The 22,883-nt window shown below is 38.6% G+C and overlaps 1 protein-coding gene across 1 annotated transcript in view; it reads right to left on the bottom strand.

The window, feature by feature from the left end:
• The window catches only part of nav3 (neuron navigator 3), a 125,730-nt gene that overhangs the window by 52,636 nt on the left and 50,211 nt on the right, over window positions 1-22,883 (bottom strand). Inside the window, 5 exon segments of the mRNA XM_043236579.1 lie at window positions 909-1,021; window positions 5,028-6,054; window positions 9,255-9,403; window positions 13,843-13,911; window positions 20,467-20,650. Of these exon segments, the coding sequence (XP_043092514.1) occupies window positions 909-1,021; window positions 5,028-6,054; window positions 9,255-9,403; window positions 13,843-13,911; window positions 20,467-20,650 (1,542 nt within the window).

Below are 22,883 nucleotides of genomic sequence, written 5' to 3'. Positions count from 1 at the left end.
AATGTCTGACCATGAGCCAGAATGTTCTTGCTGCTTCTAGATCCGCTCGGAAACAACAATGTCCCTCACCTTCAAAATGACCACAGCAGGGCTGCATTCTCGTTGACGTGCATACACTGACCGCTTTGTGCTTATGTGATCGTGTCTGCAGTTTATTCGGTTTAATTTGACATTCCAGGCATTTCTGTGCACGCTGGAGCACTAATTTATATCTCATTAAAGAAGAGTGGGCTGGTTTGGGCAACGATTTTCCAGTCGGGTTTGTTTTGAGCTTTTTTAGATGGTTAATTACAAACTAAATGCATTAAAGTAACAACAGGGAACCTCGGGATGCACAGACAAGGACGATCAGATCCCAAACCAATTAATTCTTCTCACGTACAGAATTAATGAAATACACCAAAAGCATTTGCAGAGGGATATAACGACAGTGACTGTGCTGATAAATATGCACACAGCAAATGAACAACCAGGAACGCGTGTCATAGTGCACCCTCCAATGCCAGAAACTGCAGCGCAGGTAAATGCAGCATTTGGGTAAAATTTGCATTTATTTCTTACAGTTGCTCACCGGCTGGTTGTTAAGGGATGTGTGTAAGCAGCGCCTAAACCCCAGGCACCTATCTCCAGCTATCAGCTGTCACATCACAGTCCCACACATAGAGAAATACACACATGCACAAATAAACAACACATTCTGCAGGCTGGCCTCCCAAACAAGGCCGGCCTTTGTCCACCTGTCATATCTGACCTTTTCTTGCTGCGACAGCAACATGGAACTAGCGGCCTGCAGAGAGAATCTGTGCCAGCCTCTGTGTGTGTGTGTGTGTTAGGCTCGAGTCGCTCTCGTATGTCTGACTGTGTGTAGGCATGCATGTGCACATGTGGCAGTACTTGTCCTACTGTACCTGAGATCTCCTCCAGGCACTGTTTGGCGGTCTTGCTGTAGACCAGGTCTTTTGTGGGACTGAGACATGGTTCAGGGGGGGCCACGGTAGTGCAGTCGTTCTCTGAATATGTCCTGAGTAAAGCAAAAGGAAAAATTACATATGAATTATTAGCATTTCACATAGAGTAGATTTTTTTTGCTTGCATGCTTAAACACTATCATACAGTCAACATGAATTTTGCATTAGATCAATCCAAGTGCCACTTATTTTAAAAAAAAAAGCAACCTTAAAAGGGATTTTATAAAGTAAATTGATATACTATATAATTATATTATATTCTCATTATGTTTTATTTTTCATTTTTATATTTTGTTTTCCATTTCAATTGTAGTTATTTTTGTAATTTTTTGTCTGTGTGTAATTTTATGTATAATTAAGTTTAAATATTTCTATATAGCTTTTATTAGTTTTAGGTTTCAGTAGATGTACTTTTAGCTTTAGGTTTAGTTTTCTTTTGGCACGTCAATTCAACAATAAAATCATTTGTTATTTTTAAATATTTCATTTTACTTAATAATTATTATTATAATTTACTGTCATTCAAATTAAAATGTAAAAAATACTTATTATAGACTAAATGTACTACTATAATCTAACCCTAAGATTTTACTCTGATTTAAGCCACAGATTAGTGATTTTTTTTATAGTTAACAGGTTTGTCACTGTGGGGGCACCTGGCCCCCCAAAATATACAAAACCTGGCAAACACATGAACACACAATGCTGTTCAGATTTAGCTGAAATAGACTGGGAAAACTGACTGTGTAGGCACAACAACCACACCTACAACAAAGCATCCCAGGACACCTGCACTCATCCAGATAAACATTCCCTCTCACACACACACACACACACACACACACACACACACTTCACCAGCCAAATATTTCAGTGGCATGTCACACTGTTAGTTTTGCCATGTGTTCCACAATCATGCCATTGAGATGCTGCATTGCCTGTGACTACACACACGCACACAAACACATGCACATAAATCACACAAACTCTGCAAATGCAAATAAACAAATGCAGCAGAAAAGAAGAGGGCTTAAACTGTCAGGTAACTTCAGGGCTTGGTGAGCTGAATGAACTCATTAAGTGATGAAACAGCACAAAACAAAACAGACAGATTCAATGGAAGGTCAACTAAGGACACGCAGAGATTTTACTGGCAACAGACACATTGTTTAATCTTTTTATTACAGTTTTCAAGCAACATTACTGGAACTGAGAGTGTTGATGTGAGGAGAGGCAGTGGAGGGAAGGTCAACCACTGTTCTCAATGCCAGTGAACGCTCTCTTTCAAACCCACATGAGCTGCCCACCTAGACAACATTTTTAGGTATCTTTACTCCCAACATAAAGATTAAATGAACCACTTCCATAATACATGTGTGTGTACTGTGTTTATTATATGTATATAAATACACACACACACGGTATATATTTTGAAAAGAGTTAAACATATATACATTTATATATAAGTATTACTATATTTTATAATATAGCCTATTGCCATCATATGAATGATTTACACTTTCAAATAAATTCAACTACAAAATGGTTATTTTAGTTCTAATAGCAATATTGCTGTTTTTACTATCTATTTTTTTTACTAAAAAATAGCCCACTAAGTAAAAAACTTCTTTCAAAACATTACAAATTCTAACCAAACTGAAACCTTTGAATGGTAGTGAATAGATAGAAGAAAACTATATGCAGTTTGAGGCTGGTCATACAACTTCCTCAACTCACTTCCTCCCACCAAGCATGCCTAAAAGTTTGCCTCTAGGTGTAGTTCTAAGTGCATGATAACCACACGGACCTGTTCAAAATGCAGTGTATCGTCTCGCACACCGTCAAGTGCTGTCGCAGCCCTGCGGGTTTTACAGTGTCAAGCAAAGCTCTCGAGAGGAAGATCTGCAGTGGTGGAGTGTGATAAGGGCTCCACTTTAAAATTCCAAAAAGACTTTAGGTTATAATCCTTATGAGATGGCACTAAGAATGCCAAACACAGTGTTAAGAAAACGGCATCATCTTCCTGTGAATAATGAACTGCTACACTCGTAAGGTTCAGTGTGTGCAGGTATGACACACAGGGGTCACTGGGTTTGAAAGCTCTTTATTCTTTAAAGGATTAAACCTGTTACTGAACATACACAATCTCTCAAGGACAATACACGCCCCGTCTTGTTTTCAACTCTCTCGTCTTTCATGACAGTTTTTGTCTATCACAGGCCCATTAGCACTCTCTTTGTCTCTGTAATAAGCAGACTCAAACTGTTATGAATGCCCCCTGCCTATCAATCACATATTCTCTTCTCTGTTCCCACTTCCTCTTCCTCCACTCTAACCTATTCACCCTCATTAGTCATCATTTGTGATGTCATCCGTCTCTTGGTGAGGACTGTAGGATGCCACGCCTCTTAAACGAGGCGGTCTGGCAAAAGCTCAGCAGTACCCACTTGGGCTAATAATACTGTCGAGATGAGACATTTACCCACCGCTTTTTCTTACAAAGTATTGCTCGATTGAAATGGACAGATGATCAGTGGGTGTGTGTTGTTGCATCTAGAAGCTGGTTTGATAAACTATAGATAGATTGCCGGTTCAACATATATTTGCCTGTAATTAAACATGCTTTACGATGCCCCTTCAGCCTCTGTGTATAAGCGGGGTCTCACTCCGTCTGGTCCAAAAAGGACTCTTGTCTAGACAGTCTATGCTCAAAAGAGATCCATTTCTTACCATCACCCCCCACAGTCAGATTTAACAAGACATCCTCCAAATTTCTTGTTCTGCCTTCAAACTGACAGCAGAGCGAAGAAATGATTGATTCGAAAATGACTGAAACCCGGGTTGCCTGCAAAGAAACACCACTGTGCAACATATCAGAGCATGTGCACTTCCCACCAGGCCACCTCTGAAACATTCAGATTTTGGGAGATCTCTCATGCAGATAATACAGTATATTAAAATAAATTCTATTGTTTCTGGTGCATCTTCATGATAAATTATTGGTAAGCCAAGTTACATTTCGCAAAAGAGATTCTTTAAAATATATGTCTTGTTAGTGGTGTGCAGAATAAGTAAAAGATGAGGTAATTATTTTGGACCTCCTGGGGATGAGGGTTTCATCTTTGCCTGTCTATTGAGGGTAATTACAGAGACATGGTCCTGCTGTCTCATGGATAATGATAATGATTTCACATCCCAGAATAGAACCCAGGAACCCAGATCTGTCGTGTTTGTCTGAGTCTTGCCCTTTTATGTCTCTAAGCATCATTGGATGTATGGACCCCAGTAGCCCTGTCAGGACTAGAAGTCAGCTGGGTCTATATGATGAAGTCTGAAAAACGACCAGTTCTATCCAACAACAAGGGACAAAGTACACTAATCACAAAGAGCCCACCAGCCATTAATTAACTTGCCAAGGTGCAATGATAGTGACAACTATAGTGAAAAATAAAAGTACTAAACTATATTTGAAGTACTGAAGTAAAATTTGAAGTATTGTATACTGTGTACTACAAGTGCATTTACATACTTGTGTACTTAAAATACCTCGTAACTCTACTTTTAGCATACTTTACTGGTATACTTAAAGTCTGCTAAATTGGAACTAATAATTTTGTATTGTTTTGCACTTTAATTATGCGTAAGTAATGCTGAATTGTAACTAAAGATTTACTGAAGTATATTTGATTGCACTAAAGTAAAGTGGAGGCATAGCAAATATATTGCATTGAAAGATCATACTTTCCCTTATCAATAGTGACAATAAAACACATTTTAAGCTTCATTTTAATAAATGTGTATTGTTCAAAAGTAGTACTCTAAATTAATATAACTTTAATATCAGTCTCAAGAGATATGTCAGTGTTAATAGATTTGAACCTCTTTTAAATCTATTCTTGTTTTACTAGGGAGAAGTGGGATTTCAAGTACTTTTCTGTGCTTGAACATGACGGATCTGTAATTATGAAGCTACTATCCACAACTTCAGCAACCATCATGCACAATATGCAAAGCAGGAGATTCAACAATCATGTGCATTTGCATTTAGGAATCACTCACCTATACATGAAGGGGGCAACGGTTGCTGTGTTGGGATGGTTGTGTTGTTGCTGCTGGGGAAGTTGTACTGCTCCATTACCTCCTAGAGCTCCTCCACCACCCAGCCCAGATGTGGCGGATCCAGAAAGTGCTGAGGTACTTGTTGATGACACCATGCTGGTCTTTCGATTCTCCAATCCTCCCAAAGATCTCTGCATATATATAGACTGACCACCTTTACTAAGTTTGGTTTTCTCACCACCTGTAGCAGGTACACTAGTTGCAGGTATACTGGGTTGGCTAGCTGCAGGCTTGGTGGTTGCTGCTGGAGCCTTCAGACCAGGCTTGGGGATGCCGCTGGAGGCGGGGATTGCACTTTCTTTCTTTACAGAGGCTGTGGAAGATTTGCCTCCCTTGGGGATGAGGCTGGCAATCTTGGATCCTTTCTTAGAGGGCTCCAATATCACTGGCTCCTCTTTGGGTGGCGTGCTTGCTTTGCTCTTGGTCTTGTTCTTGTCCTCTTTGTCTTTGGGTTGTGGCAAGGATTTATTGTTGTGGTTCTTGCAGTTGTTGGTCTTGTTTGGGGGTGCAAAGGTGGATGCAGGGGTCTTTCCCTGCTGTTTTGAGATCCCGCAGGGTGGTGTGGGACTGCAGGTCCCCTCATCTCCAAACTCCGACAAATCGTCCTCCTCCTGGAGAGCCATTTCGGCCACTGAGGGTGAGGTTCTGGATGCGGATCGAGGGTTGATGAGCCGGAATTTCTCCAACATGGAGCGCTGGTTGCCGGGGGCTGATTTGGAGGAGTCTGTGATTGGGGGACGGAGGCGATCAGACGATGAGGGAGGGGTTGGGGAAGCGGTTGGGCTGGGCGGCTTGGTGGCCAACATAGACGAGGTGGCACTGTGCTTCATGTTCATGGACTTGCTGCGCCAGGTCTTTCCAGCAGTGGGAGAGGGGATGGCAGAGGCCAGCTGCTGCCCGCTGGTGCTGGAAGGCACCGAGCCACTGCCGTTCATGCTGCCTGGCAGAGGAATGCCCTTCACCGACTCTGCATCAGAGAACACATCTGTTAGACTATTACAACTACACCCTAGATGCAATACAAAGTTTTTCTTTGGCAAGGAGGAAAAAACATGGCTACAACAATAATCAAATATTAGCATAAGAGGAAAGAGATTGTGGGAAGGCGAAGTGTCCCACAAATACACTGGGAACAGATAGCGCTCCATCTAAATCTTTACTCTGCAATCCCACTGCATACTGAAATCCCAAGCAGTGCTGCAGTGCACTCAGGCAGAAAATTGGATCCTAAATTGATTTTGTGGGATTCAAATACTTTGTTGTTGCCTTATACCCTCTTGTTCTTTGTAAATGCAGTGATGTTTTACACAGAATCAACATGGCTAACAGAATAACATGCATTAATAAAAATACTTAATCCATGTGGGGGAAACATAAGATACACATATATCAAACAGGACAAAGCAGATATGTAGCATCAATTAAAATACAACTTGTCTATGACTTGACTATTGGTTCAATGTTGATGACGATAATGACAACAAAAACCTACTAAGCTCAGAGCCCAGACTCAAAATGTTTTACAATTTTAGTGTACATAAATTGGATTACTTTGACCAGATCTCAGTGGATTATTCATAACTGACAAAAAAATATGTATGACATTCTTTAATAATCAAACAGTATATATCATATAATTGCATCAATTGATCATTGCATAGACAGATGATAGATAGATAAATAGATTAATTCTACACAAGTTCAGTTATACACCAAAGCTTCTGCTGCACTACAACATAACTAAATGCAAGTAAATCTACTTAGTCTTACAACAACTTGGGCTGCCCAAAACTTTGATTTGCACCCAGATGTATCAAATAGTCAAGCCGAAAAATTTTAAACACAAAGGAAGAAAGGAGGATATGGGACTTCATTTGGTTCCATTGAAAATCTTGTAGAGTGAACAGTGATTGGACTTTGAATGAGCGCTGTGTGGATCGGTCTTCAGTGCATGTGTCAGCTAAATTAACCCCGTCTTTGGAGATAACAGCAGCTTAAATAACAGCCTCTCTCACACTCATACACACACCAGACCATCAAAACGTGGTTACCATAGCTACCCTTTTCTCCACACCAATTTATATGTTGAAAGAGAAATGCCACTTTGTTCTGGGAAGTCTGATAGGATGCCACGCACATTTAAAAACAAACACATTAACAGGTGTGATGACAGAAAACATGGCATTGAAGATATTCTATCTTAATTTATTATTGTCCAGAATGGATTGCATTAGCCATTTTCTTTGCCTCTGGCTCTCTTTGTTATCTCCTCTGCCCAGTTCTGATATCTCTCCCATCTTAGTCTCAGGTGCTACTGTATGAAGCTATGCCAAAAGTTCAATGGATGTACTAAAAAAAACCCTGATTTCCTTCAGAGTAATCCAGGAATTGGACACAGTGCTTTTGATAGCAGCTAATGCTAGAAAACATGCTGATTCACTCTTGCAGCCAGTGTGAATGGTGAAATTAGTTTTGTTATACAAGACTACTTAACATGCAAGTGTTTGTGCCCACTACCTTGGCATAGGGTTTATAAACAGTGTGAGATTTCCTTCCACAGAGAAGCTTTGTGCTGAAATACGTAGGTGATGGTAGCACAGGGTGCTGACAGATTTGAGGTTAAGGATTAAATCAATTAAAGGTCAATCTCAGGATTATGAAATTTGTATTCAAGCCTGCCATAAAAATGAAAGACTACATGCTACCTTTGTTCCAAAACCTAGTGAGCTGCCTAGTGAGCTACAAAGGTGTGCTGTCACAAAACCCCAAGCAACTGATTTTAAACATGCTATGCAGGCAGAATGAAGCACAGATGAGACTTGGCTTACAGTTTTGATGTTAGCCTGTTGCTAAGCTAACAAAGTTGATACAACAACCAACATCAAAGCCTAACTGTTGTTAGAAATGGATGATGGATTTTCATATATATTGCTACAACTGACAGTAGACCTGTTTTACCTGCAAAATTTTAATTATATCACTGCACCTTTAGGATTTGGCCAAAACACTGTATCTCAAAAGGCAGCATAATTTTTCTGCCTACTGCATAAAACAGCTTTTGCGTCAACTGTACACCTACGATGCCTTAAAATGCTAGGTAGGCAGCTCACTAGGGTTTTGGAACAGAGCTCTGCTTTCTCCCTACAGTACCAGCCCCTCCCATAGTTCCTTCAGTGCGGCAGACTTTTTGGACAGAGGAAAAAGGAAGATGAGGGAAAAAAGGCAGATGGGAGTTTGCTTTTCTCATCTGTGGAAGTATTAGCGCAGTAGCCCTGTAAATCAAGGTTTTGAGTAATGTCAGGCACGATGGAAAAGGGCAGGAATGGGTTTTCTCGAGAGACGTCGCCTATTAGGACTCTTTGATTCATCAAAGCCCCGTCTGCCATGCGAAACCCTCTGTCTGGCTTTGTGTGTACCTTCTCACCCTGTCCCGTAACCAGTGCCTGGGAACACCAGCATCTGTGCTAACAACGAACGAGGACCAGTAAAGTCCGGTATAAATCTAACTGGGCACAGCACAGCCAAAACAAACAGTCTGTGAGAGAAAATTGGTTGAGTTTTTGTGCACGGATTCTTGCTGGGAAGGGTGAAGCAGGGGACGAAAAACGGGTCACACATCTTTGAACTCCAACCCGGCTTCAATCGACACACTCCATTAGGTCTAGCGCAGATTTATGAAGTAACCAACTAGCCTGTGGAGATTTACACACTGGTGACTAAATTGCCATGTGGTTTTATGAAGTCAGCTTTGAATGATGGTTCAGGTTTGACAGGATGATGAAATCCGAAGTGAACTCTGAATAGGCTGGTTATGTGGAAGCAGAAATATAACATAAACGTCATCTCCAAATATATAGGAGGACACTGCATGCCGAGGGCAGATCACCTTTTCAGATGTGAATAACACCAGAGAGGAACCACAGTGAAATATTATACTTTAATTTCCCAGGAAATTATGTTTTTCCACAGATTTACTGTATTTCATTATGAAAATGTAATAATAAATGCATGAGAGAACCACCTCAGAGCATCCTGCCCAGTGCCACAGTGCTATTGTTCCTGTGATAGTGGCACCATCTAGTGGATAGCAGGATATAGTTGTTGCTGTTTCTGTGATATGCAGTATGCAGTTTTGATTTTAATATTATTATTTTGTATATTGCTCACCTCTGTCGTTGCCGCTAGCATACTGAAGTGGTTTGCTCTTGTCAATACTATTGAAGCTCTGGCTCCGTCTGTTTAGGTTTGAGGATCCGTGGGCTTTACTGCTGCTACTGCCGCTGCCTGCAGCGGGGACTCTGGAGGGACCTGGTAACCTGTAACACACAACACACACACTTATTAGTTTGGGTTTCCATCGCAGGACATCATTAAAGATGAAATTTACAAGCATACGTTTTATCTCTGACAGACCAAAACTTTCAAATTAAATGAAAACAAAGGTTAAAACAATACTGGTTTAGATCGATCTATCTATCTATCTATCTATCTATCTATCTATCTATCTATCTATCTATCTATCTATCTATCTATCTATCTATCTATCTATCTATCTATCTATCTATCGCACTATTAACACTAATCTATCTGTCTGTCCGTCCGTCCCTCCCTCCTTCCCTCCTGTGGACATATTTGGTCTTACAGAAAGGAATAATGTGAAAGTTTATTTATGTGTTTATTGATTTTATTTACGTAAGAATTTATTATTCGACAGCTGCAAAGAGATGAAATACTGTGAATATTTACTTCAAATGGAGAGTAGTCATAACTTCATCTGGTAATGGCTTTTGACAGATAGCACACTCACTTGTTCGACAATAAAACACACAAGCCAATAAATGGACAGCATTCAACAAAATGAGTTGATTAATATACCGTTTCTTCCAAAACAGCAACTTTTTTAATATGTCAACACATTAAACATACTTAGTTGCTCTAAAATCTGCAATAAAACTAGCTTGGAGTGTGTATGTGTGTGTTTCTTTGCATTGTCTCGCTGTATTCATAAAATTGATGATTTACTCGTGCACAAAGCTTGTTAATGACTCACAAATGCCGGCAGTTTTTAATTGGGAAGCACGACCCTGTGACACATCAGCCTAACAACGGCTCATAAACTTGTCGTGGGAGAACAAAACAGGAATTTAACATTCTTTGACACCGACGCCGTTTATTACAGCTGATTCAATTTCGCACCAAACTGAGATGTTTCACTTTACTCCAATCCGATTATGGCAATAGACAATTGATTTAAACAAATCAATTTTTGTTTAAATAGTTATAGTTACATTTTATAAACCATCTGTAATTACCATCATCCTCTGAAATTGTTATCAATGATCAAGTGATTTTGAAAACTCTTATTAGGCAGATTCAGAGCAAATAGCTTTCCTAGAAATGATGGATTGGAGAACGATGATTCAGGCAGTTCAGGTGCATGTCTCATCAAGCCACTAATGACACTGTTTCATCACTCGCTTATTTCCCATCAGGCACTTCTGCTTTTCCCCATTAACCTGTTGTGCAGGCCACCGTCGCCAGCTATGATAATATGCAAGCATATCTGATTCTGTTATTTGGGTGAAAATTTGGACCGACTTCAGTGTCTGAACTGATGACAGGGTCTGAATAGAACAGTTTAAGTTTCAGAATTTGTGTCTGTAGAGCGCCGCAGTTTCCTACTGGGCTATGTGTGTTTATTTATTAAATATTCAGCCTAATTTCATCACGTTTTTATCTGTAAGTAAGACTGTGTTACTCTCAGCTGCACGTAGCACATTTTATCGTGCAAAAATCTGCAGAATTCTGCAGATTTTTCCTCAAAACACATCAAAACTGAGCAGATTCAGTTTGGCCTGGTTCAAAGATGCAGGCAACATCTGACATCAGCATTTATAAGACATGTGGCTTTCTAATTTGGTCTTGAAATGTTCCTTAGACTATGATTTGCATAAATATGTATCATGTTTACATTCACAAACACAAATCTGCCTGCAGAGGATAAATTTAGTGCTTACCAGGCATTTGAAGACGGAGAACATTGCTAAAATAGACCTGAATTAAAGCTGCGGTGTGACTTTTTTTTTTCCTGTGCTTTAGACTTTATTCTATCCTGACTTATATGAAAAGACAAGTATGATATTTATAGGCTGATTTGCCTAAAAAATCCATGACTCTTTCAAAGCATTGCAACACACTGGCTCAAAGCAATGGTGTGAGTTGGGGGCTGGACTATCTGTTTGGTTAATAGCACGGAAGCACTGAACTTTTTACAGTTTTTTTGCTGAAACTAATGGTGAAGGCATAACATATTCTGCTTTAAATGTCAGTGAAAAGTCAGTAGCTGAATCTGAGTTGGTCAGATGGAAGACCAGGTCTCTGGATTTGTTCTTGTTTATATTAGGGTATTAATTAAAGTGTCAATGGGGCTTAGATGAAAACCGTGAGGGTTTGACGGAGTTCAACTGTGAAACGTCTCAACTTCTGAATAATCCCTGAATTTTAATAACGCATCACATCTCATCCAATCTGTGTCTCGCATACATAAAAAGGCCTTATGGAAGATAACATCTTTTAAATTATGCCTATTAAAATTTAGAGCAGGACGTTTAAGGATCAAATAAGACTGTCATATTCTGTGAATCTTAATACTATCTTTTTAACTGAAGTAAAGTTTTGGATTCTAGAGGACAGCTAATTTTATGCATTATTATCTGTCCTGCTGTCATTCCTTTAAGAAACAAGATTATAGGTTATTAAAATATTCTCTCTAACCCAGACTACTGCACAATAATCTTGAATTGTTGAACTGATTAATTAGGTCTCAGACATACAGTTTCATATGCATCTCTCTGAAGAAACAAACATGAGTGCGCATTTTTGTTTGTGTGAAGGTTTGTGTTTATTAGTCGCCTCTGAAGCCTCATATCAAATATTAAATTAATTTAATGACAAATAAATACATAATATTGCTAAAATTAAATGAACACTAATTTTAACATGTACCCAAAAATATTTATTAATGAATAGTAAAACTCAATAGGACCCACCAGCCTATCACTGGGACATATCAAATATTAATGAACTATAATTAAAATGTGTCTGAAATTCATTAATTGGCCCCACATTCATTAATTGTGAACCCACAGCAGACAGTGGTGAGATGTATTAAATGTTTTTGAAAGAGCTCTCTAAAGGCCTGTTCACACCAAGGACTATAAAGATAAGGATAAAGATATAGCTCTAAATATCATTCTCAATGTTAAAGAATTGCATTGAAGGCACAGAGAAACATTGAAATCACTTTTAGAACAATTTTTTCCCACCCAGTGAACACTAAAATACATTTAATTTAAAGCAGCAGATGAGCGTGCACTTAGAATAAAAAGACGATCTTTATAGCTCTCGTTTTGAACAGAGCTTAATGCTTACCGAGGCTGCATTTTTTGATTTCACACAAACACACGCGTCACACATGCACACGAACAACCATTACTCTAGTGCTCATGTCATATGATACTTCAGTTATCATTCTAATATGTTGATTCGTTGCGCAAGAAACCTTTTTTGCACATTGCACACTGAGTCCAAAATTTTGAATGCTTTTATTATTTATTTTTTTCTTATTTTCTCCATATTCATCATTTCCTATCAAAATGCTTGCTATGGATGTGAAAACGCAGATCTAACCTGATCTGAATTTTTTTTATGATAGACAGAGGCAGTGTGTAAATGTGAGGGCGTATTTGTTTTTTAACATGCAAAAACGTTAGATGAGGATTTCGAACTCATTGTGCAAAGACCTTTATAAACTATGTCGAAAACAGTTTTTTTTTTTTTTTACTTTCAATCAATTTAATGCCTGGTATTAATTTCTTAATTTATACCAACGTTTGAACGGTAGTGTATAGTGATAGAAAAATGAAGATAAAATATTAGATATTTGATTTAAGATGTATAAGATTATCCGATTTTTCAAAAAAGCTACACCCAGTATGCCCACATTAGGTGTGGACAGCTCTCTGCATTTTTATTTAAACTTTTATATATTAAAGTATACAGCATGTCTGAACTTAAGATGAGAGCAAAGTCTAGCATGAAAAAGCAGATTTAGTACCGATGTACCGTGTCCACTCTTAACATTTGTATATCAGTGCTTTGAGAAAAAATCTCAGATACTTCAATTAAAACAGCAATGTCTTCATTCCTGTTCCTCTCCCTGCAGACACATGTTGTCTTTGAGCAAATAGTGGCGTCATTCGAACCCTACCCATCAGGCTGTCAGTAAACTAAGTACTTTATCACACATAGTGTCCATCACATATCTCACATAGTTTGTCCAGGGGCTGTTTGAAATGCTTCGCCAGCACAAAGCTTCCCACCAGCTCTAGGATGAAGCAAATGTTTTCAGGGCCAAACAACTGCTGCTGGAGCTTGAAAAAAACCTCCGGGCAGAAATAAACCGCATTCAAGATCTTGGGTTCATCCGCCACTTTCTGTATCCGTTCATCTCAAATCAATTCAGCTCAAAACCCTCAGAAAAGCTCTAGAAAAAGTTTGGAATTGGAAAAAGCCAGACTACAGTTAAAGAACGGACACCGTCAGGGAGCATTTCAATCATAACCCACTTCCATCACCCAGATCTTTTGCTATACAGCTTTGAACATCAGTAGATCGGTCTCTAGCCTGAAGATCTGTGGAGAGTTTCAGGTGTCAGAACAGAGCGAGAGCAGGCAGATACAGTTGAAGACTCTACCTTGTGTTTTTCTTCTGAGGGGCTGCTATTCCACTGTGACCTGGTGGACTTGTATATCGTGCGGTGAGACTGTAAAGAGGTAGTGGGAGAGAACGAGAGAGAAAAGGGAGAGAAGAGAAGGAGGGAAAGAGAGAGAGAGAGGAATGAGGTTAATGATTGGATTGAATTTTTTTCAAACTGTGGCATCTTTCTCTCTAATGCAATAAGGGCGGCACTTAGCGAGGGCTGGGAGCGCACGTGCAAACGCAAACAGCATGGCCTCTGTGTGCGCCTACTCAGATTCACATGACATGTCACTCGTCTCAAACCACAAGTATGTGCATTTCCTCCAACTGTCCTACTGTTGATGTTGTGTGTTGCAGATCTTAACAAGTTCAAAGCTAAATCACAGACTCCATATATATGTACCTCAGAGTATGTGTGAGAATGCAGCGAGGGCTTTATTCTCAACAGTGGTGAATCACTGATCGGTTTAGACTGACCTTCACAACAATATATCACTCAAAAAAAGAAATCCCACGCGACAGAGAAGATATTCCAGTAGGTGTAGTCACAGTATAAAACAAATTCACATACACACTCTCTCACAGATACACACACACGCCTCTTCCAGAAATATTTTACTTGAACCTTGTATATACTGATTACACACAAAATTAATAAACGTGCATGCTATGTACTTACATGCTATAGTAATCACAATAACAAAGTAATAACTAGGTAAAAACCCTGAAGCTACCCCAAACATAACCCTATCCCATATAGCTACCTTATATTAGCAGAACTTATATTAGGCGGGTAAACTGCAAATACATGCAAGTACACATACAATAAAATAAAGTGCAACCCAAAACAGATATTATAACTTACAGTACATATCTTATACCATGATAAACATTCACTGTGTATGTTTTAAAATTAAAACACTTCTTAAAACCACAAAGATATAAGTAGCACATGTAGTATACAAATTAATGTGAAAATACATACTGTAATGTGTAAGGCATTAGATTTGCTGACATCAAAACAAGTCTTATCCATTTTCCTTAAATTAATAGTGAATCAAATGTAAATACAGTATATTGTATGGGTTTTGGGAAGCCATAGATGTAATTGAGTTCACGTAAAGCCAGAGGCTGGATTTGCTTTCCTGTACGAGTATGTAATAAACTTCACGCAAATATGTTTTATGGCTGTTCAGGTGAAAGTACTAGAGGTTTCTGAGCTGATATCTGTAAGGGCAGAGAAGACCCTCTGCCTGAGGCTGGGATGAATGAGTGCATTTTGTCAGATCGAATATACTGTATGATGGATGGAGGCCCTGCCAGTAGGACTTGTACTTACAACACACACACATTAAAACAAAGCACAAACACCCTAGGCCAAAGCACAAAACTCAAAACAGTTGGCTACACAGGTCTCAAATCCAGCCACTGACAGCTGACTGACACCGGCTTTGTTCGTTTTGGGTGTGCGCTTGTGTTTGTCTATGCTTGGATATGCTGTGTCTTAGCGGGAAATGTGTCTTGACAAGCTTTGGCGTGTAGCAGGTTTGTGAGCGCTGCGTAATGGAATGAGAGTGTCTGTGAACGGATGGAAGTTGATTACTGTCAAAGGATGAGAGAGAATGAGAAAGAAGGGATGTGCAGTTTGTAATGGATCAATAGTTACAATGGAAACCCCCCAAAAAAAACATCTCTAAACATCTAAACAGCATCTAGGTGCTGTTACCATCAACCATGATGGAAAACAGATCATTTTGGTTGAAGGTAGCAGTATGATTTGTTGCTAGTTTAAAGTGGTCTACCACCTCCTCAGCCTAACTAAGATGGTTTACAAGTTCAAAACCAGATCTAAAAAGTGGCAATCAAGTTGATCAAGCAGATAAAGATCACAAACCAACTGGAAACCATTTGATTTATGTTTCTTTGACGTTCCATGCTAGATAACCCCAACCACATCTTTGATCCAAAATCCTGTTCTACATTAAATATCAAGAACGCTCTGGTTGTGATTGTGTAATGCCACACATAGTCAGGGATTCTCCTGAATTCCAAAAGTTAATTGTACAGACTGACAAATTAGATTTTTTTTTCAAATTTTAATAAGATTCTTTCAAAAGCCGCCCAAAGTGGGTGAGAAGGTTGGTTGGTATCCTCAGAAGGAGATCATTACGACCACCGTGAAAGCTTCACTTTAACAGGTTTCTATGGCGAGAGTGACTTAAAATTACAGACTCCCTCGAGTAAAATCCTGAGGAGCAACAAAGACTTCACCAGACTGAGAGAACGAGAGGAAGACAGTGAAACAGGAAGGCAAGACAGCAGGTTAACAAGCATTGTAACCAAAGACAGCTCCAGTGAGACACTAGCACTGTCTTTCACTCGCTCTCATTCACTCTCATGAGAATGCGATCATGTCCACATGATTAATGAGGCCCATCGTTTCTCCTCCAGCTCAAAGAGGAACTCAGCTGGGACAGGATGGATAAAAAAATACTATTTGCTCTACAACTTACTTTCTTTTCCCCTCACTCCTAAAAGTGTTCAGCCTAGCAGCATGACAGTGGTGAGTCTGAGAATCTCAGGAATAAATTTGTTGCCATGGGATATCTAGACATACTTCACAGTGAGAAATCTCACACAGAACAGCTCTGTCAAGGTCACTATTCTGAACATTTTAAAATTAAACAATAAGGTTTGGTCAATAAGGCCCAAGATTAGCCAGTCTGCTTGTTTTATATTATAGGTATGCTTATTAAATTAAGATTTTACATGAAATAGATGCATTTCCAGTCATATAAGCAACAGTGACCGCTTTTGTGTGTGGCTGCAGTATATTCACAACAACAGGTGTCAGTATAGAGTTCAAGACCGTATCAAACAGAGACATAAGACTTATTGCAAAAGCATTAAATAAAACATGCCAACAGACAACACAAGTACTGCATTCGTAGCATTTGCAATTAACAGTGTCTATTGTGAAAAATACCTTATACAGTATAATGCATTTGATACGTTTCTTATTTTCATCATAGAAAATGTATGTATATATATATATATATATATATATATATATATATATATATATATATATATAATATATATATATATATATTATGCATACACCTAGGATGAACATAGGAAATATATATATATATATATATATATATATATATATATATATATATATATATATATATATATATATATATATATATATATATATATATATTCAATAGAAAGCAGAATGACCAAACTTCAGAAAAGTTTTAAAACTGAGAGAAGCTCAACAACCCATAAAATGAGTTTGAACTTACCTCCCGAGAGAGAAACATCTCATTTTCAAAGCAGAACAGACAACTTCCAAAAATGGAACTAAACACCTAAATATAAAATGTCACACTGTGGACCCAGGATAATGATCAAATCCGGAGGGACACAATAGCCTCGATACACTGCAGAGCACAGACCAAAAACTTGTGCCAAAAATGTTTAAAAGCTACCAAAAAACGAGCAACCACCATATGGCCTCCTGCCAAAATTCCTGATATATAACATGGTCAGTACTACTATACCTATTGCCACCAGACTTTCTCCCATAGGACAGTCGGCTCTTCCTGTCCCGTGAGCTGGGGGCAGGCAATCGTGAGACCACCGAGTCGAGCTGTTCACCTCGGGACATGGTGCGCTGAGAGGGAGGGATGACACTTCACCCCCCATATCTTCCCCAGACCTAAAGGCACCGAAGTGTCCAGCTATCCCTCTCTCTCTTTCTCTCTCTGTGACCATCACTCCAGCAGGTGTTGGCTATAGAAAGCCTGGATCTCTAAAACTGTAAATGGGAGCAGTGCCTATGGGTAAAACCAGCCAGAGTGTGTTATAAAAAGCTCACCCCTCATTCCCAGGGATCTCAGACAGTGCAGTATTATAGCATTTAGATCTTTAAAACAAAACAGATACCCAGCTGACTGGGTGTCACGGTGTTAAAAGTGAATTTCCTTCCTTCTTTCTTTCTTTTTTTTTTTTTTTTAAAAAGCAAAAGCAACAGCATATTTTGTTGCCATGTTCTAACTGGCTAAAAGTTTAAGTGCTAAAAGTTATTTAATCTTTAATCTTTTCTCACTAATCGCAGCAGTCTGGGTGCACTTTGTGTGCCAATGTATTTCCTATAAAAATAGGGGTGAGGCATATTATAGGGCTTGCCTTTTTTTGGTAAGTAGCCAATGCTAGGAACTATTATTATGTGACAAGTAGGATTACTAAAGTGATAAAAAGTTGGGGGACACTGTGATTTTATTTTACTAAGCAAGGACACATTAAATTGATTAAAATTGACATTAATTCACATTGTTACAAAATAGTTCATTAGAATGATTTCTGATGTGACTCTGAAGAATGGAAAAATGGCTGGAAATTGTCATTTAAAATAGAAAGTTATTTCCAATATTGCTGATCTTACTGTATTTCGTTATTAAATAAATGCTTTGTAAGAATGAATTAAATAAAAATTAAATAAAAAAATCTCCAAAACGTTTGAAAAATAGAGTTTGCTATATTAAATTAGAAAGCTTCCTCTCAGACCAGAAACAATGGAAGCAAAGTTTTTGTCCACAGTCAAATTTAATTACTTCAAAATAATTATGTACTCTTTTTAAACATAAAATATATACTCAGTGGCTTTTTAATGAAATTTCAGAACAGTAAATTTATTTAGCACTAGCAATATGACTTATGCTTACCCAGGACACTGTACGGAAGACCAATGTAACTTTTAATTCCTTTTTGGGCACAAAAAGTAACCACAAGGGCATTAAAAATAATGAGTTTATTCACTGAGTATGAAGTACGCTTTTGCCAGTAAGCTAAAATGCTTTAAGAAACCCCCGAGAGTCTGTTTAAGAGTTTCTGTGCTGTTGGCCAAAGACCAGAGCTGATGAATCTCCCAGACCCCTGTAATTGCACGACACACACAGACTCACGAAAAGAAAATTAGCCAGCCACCCATTTTAACACCTGTAACCCCAAGCCAGTAAATGTTTGAAGAAACGCTTCCTAAACGGCATACAATAGCTTCCTTTTTAGCCGGCTGTCTGGAGCTGGACAGAGAACTGAGATAGTTATCTGAGGAGACTGCGTTTACAACATCCTCCAGGAGTGCGGCCAATCGACAGCCCTCCTGGCCCGCTTCTGCTCGCTGATGTCATCTGGTGTGTGTGTGTGTGTGTGGAATGCTTAAGTTGTGTGTGTGTGTGTGTGTGTGTGTTTCAGGCTGGCAGTCCAAGGCCCTCTGAACACCTGTCACTGCTGGATGTGAGTTGAGAGAGCTCCCATGGGCCCCGGATAAGAATGAGGGGCAGCTGTTGTCTTTCTCTCACTCTCTTCCACGCTCTCTTCTCTTTGCACTTGTGAATGCTGACAGAACACAGAGCTCAGCACTACAAAATGCACACTCGTGTTTTTCTGCCTGTCCCACACACACGCACACACAAATGCATTCTGGGTCAGGTAACGTGAGCCAGGCTGTGTAACGGCACTCATGTGTGGCATCTCCTCTTCATAGTTGCTGCTAAGATTACTCATCTATTTACATCACAGTCATGGCGTGCAAATACACACACACACACACTGCACAGAATATCTATTGTTTTTATACACAAAGATTTATAAATACTGTAAAACTAACTCTAACTCACAGAAAACTTTTTTTTTTAATATGAGAATAAATGATTTATATTTGATACCGTTATTTTATACAGGTATCCCCAAAATGAGGTTTGTCCCAAATTGGTAAACACACACATTCACACTGCTATCATAGTCCGTTACTGTAGATATTTACTAATACAGTTCAAATGTATATATGTGTATATATGCTTTGTATTAATATATATATATATATATATATATATATATATATATATATATATATATATATATATATATATATATATATATATATATAGCTCAATTTTAGTTATGTATTTGTCCCTAAAATATGGTAGGTATACACATACATTGTTCTCTTATCATATGATATCTGTATATATGACATCGTATATACGAATGTATATGTATTAAAGCTGTCAAATCTATTGATCACATTCAAAAGAGTTGATATTTACATAATACATGTGTATGTACTGCGTGCTGTGTGTGTGCATAAATGTACTCAAATAAAAATACACATTAACTTTGTATTTGGGATGTGATTCATCGCAATTAAATGTTTGACAGCACTAATTATATTATTGATTTACTATTACTGTTATATCAGTAATAATAATGTCAACAAAATACAAAGAAATCATATATATATATATATATATATATATATATATATATATATATATATATATATATATATATAAAAATACATTATATTATATTTATAATATACTAATATTAAATAATTTATGATTATGATAATTTATGATTTATGATAATTTATGATTCTTTATTACAGAATCTATCTATCTATCTATCTATCTATCTATCTATCTATCTATCTATCTATCTGTTCGTCGGTCTGTCTGTCGGTCTATCTGCCCATCTGTAGGTATTTATATATCAGGATTAAAGATGCAGATGTGAACAGCAACAGATATTATAAGACGTGTCCTACCTGGACTGCATGTCTTGTGTTTTGTGTTGGCTCGCTGGCGCCGCTCCTGTGGTCTGATGTGTGACGTGCTGCTGAAGCTCCACTAACGACTGCAGGTACTGCTGCTGGTGCTGCTGTTGCTGCTTGTAGCGGGACAGGATGAAGAACAGACCCAGGATGCTCTTCAGATTCCCATTACACACCTCTGAAGATCAAACAAACCAGATTTAGAAAGCACCACAGAAAGAGCTCTTTAATCCTGCATTACAGTGATGCGCTAAACCTTAAATGCAGCGCGCTCTTAGCACAGAATCAAGGCACAAAAAACCGCCGATGTGTCACATGGCAGTTAACCTCATCACAGGGAAGTTGAAGTTTTGTTTACAATAAGCTGAAAACACGGGGCAGATGAGTTCTGCTCGGAATGAGGAAGTGATATACACTATGACAATATTAAAAACTGTCTGGATAATCTAAGTTTAGCCCGGTCAGTTGACCGTCTGGAGTCTTGTGCGTCATAAAATAGATGTTAACATTTATAAACAATTACTGAAAAGATCGACCTCTAATTGAGACCTTTTATGAGGAGACGCTGATTCAATAAGCAAAGCTTTGAAGTGGCGGATGGAGTTTAAAAGTCCAAATGCTATTATCCTGATTCAGAGACGATGCAAATGAGCGCTGTGAGGTGTCCTATGAGGAAGGCTTTTCAAACTTCCTTCCGAAAATTGAAGTTGCGAGTCTGAATAAGCGCCAGCACGCCGTCGCCCTGATCACAGAGATAAAGGATTGAAGATGAAGGCGAAGGCATCGATTGTCTGCGCTCCGCCTGCCAGCGACGCTTTACTCTCTAGTGCCCGTTTATGAAACGGCCTTCATTCATACTCACACACTGCTAATGGCTGGCGCTGAAAGCAACTGAAGGATGGTGGTGCTGAGGCAGCGCTAAAGAGAAGTTCTGACAGCCCGCCTGCTTGTTCTGCCCGTCAGCAGTGTTTGGGGTTATTAATCTCCCCCCCGGTTCAATTTGGGATCGTGCAGAGCTGTAATTTGTATTCTACATAATAAAGCACTCAGACGGTATGTTTCAGTCAAACATATTTTCTGGGTCAGGCAACAGAAATTTGGCGCTATTTGGCGTTGTTGCACTGCAGATCAATATGGAAAACGGCAAGGCGCAATAATGTGTTAAACCGTTTATTCTGCGGGCTAATTTGTAAATACATTTTGTATATTTGCATTAATGGAGGTATTTGGTGTTTTTCTGTGCAACAACATATGGAGTGCATTTAGATTTCGCCAAAGGCTATGTTGATTCACATTAAGCTCTGTATGATTTCCATAAATGCCATGGCCATGCCATTATAGAAGTTGCAGCAGTTTTTTTTTTTTTTACAAAGACTTCGCCCTTTAACTGTCACATCCGGAAATATTCAATTAGCTAGGACTTAAATCTGAAACTTAAAGTAAAAGCTGTCAGCAAGTTAGCACACTTTTGGCAGAAGTTTAAATGCGGAGTCGTTAGGTCTTGCTGTCACTCGCTGCACGAGGTCAAAGGCATATCTGTTCAGACAGGCTCATTAAGGGAAGTGAGGACAGAGAAGTGTGAATGCATTATCTATTTACAGTGCTGTGTCCTTGACCGCTTCCTCCATATACAGTTGCGTTCAAGCGTTCCCTGGCCAAAGTGGATTGGATGTGCATACAACATTGAGTTTACTGAGTTTAAATAATCATGAGAATTGGTACCAAAATCAAAGCATAAATAATAATGGTAACACTTTATTTTAGAGTCTCTTTATTAGCTTATTAGCATACATATTACTAAAATATTAGCCAGTTATTAGTAGTAATTAAGCACATATTGATGCCTTATTCTACTTGACCTCATTCTACATCCCTTATCCTACACGATAGCTAAATGTTACAACTACCTTACTAACTATTAATAAGCAGAAAATTAGGAATTTATCAAGGAAAAAGTCATAGTTAATAGTGAATAAGTGTTCCCTGTTCTAAAGTGTTACTATGCATTTTTTTATCGTTTTTGTACTTCAACAGCTCCCTCTATTTCTGTTTCACAGAAGAAAGCGAGTCACACAGACTTGCAATGAGGGTGAGCAAATGATGACCGAATTTCTTTTTTTAAGTGAACTATCCCTTCAACAAAGCAAAGATTAGGAAAAGTGATTTCTGTGAAAACAGGCTTCCTGTATTTTACATATTAATGAATGTCTGTCTGTTCGAATACCTCAGAAGGACATGCTTGATCTCCTTTGACTTGTGAGGCTTCTTTTTTTTTTTTTTTTTTTAATTTGAGCGAAAGGATTAAACAGCTCAGCGGAAGTGCCTCTTCAGTTACGCTGAGTTAGCACGGAGTCTTCATACACGTGTGTGTTTCTTGTCAAGGCGGGTTTCACGGTCAGGTCACTAGTGAA

Source organism: Puntigrus tetrazona, chromosome 4 (assembly GCF_018831695.1).
Source record: "Puntigrus tetrazona isolate hp1 chromosome 4, ASM1883169v1, whole genome shotgun sequence".
Classification (NCBI taxonomy): domain Eukaryota; kingdom Metazoa; phylum Chordata; class Actinopteri; order Cypriniformes; family Cyprinidae; genus Puntigrus; species Puntigrus tetrazona.
The sequence above is the reverse complement of the archived record's forward strand: the minus strand, read 5'-3'. Positions and strand labels throughout refer to the sequence as shown.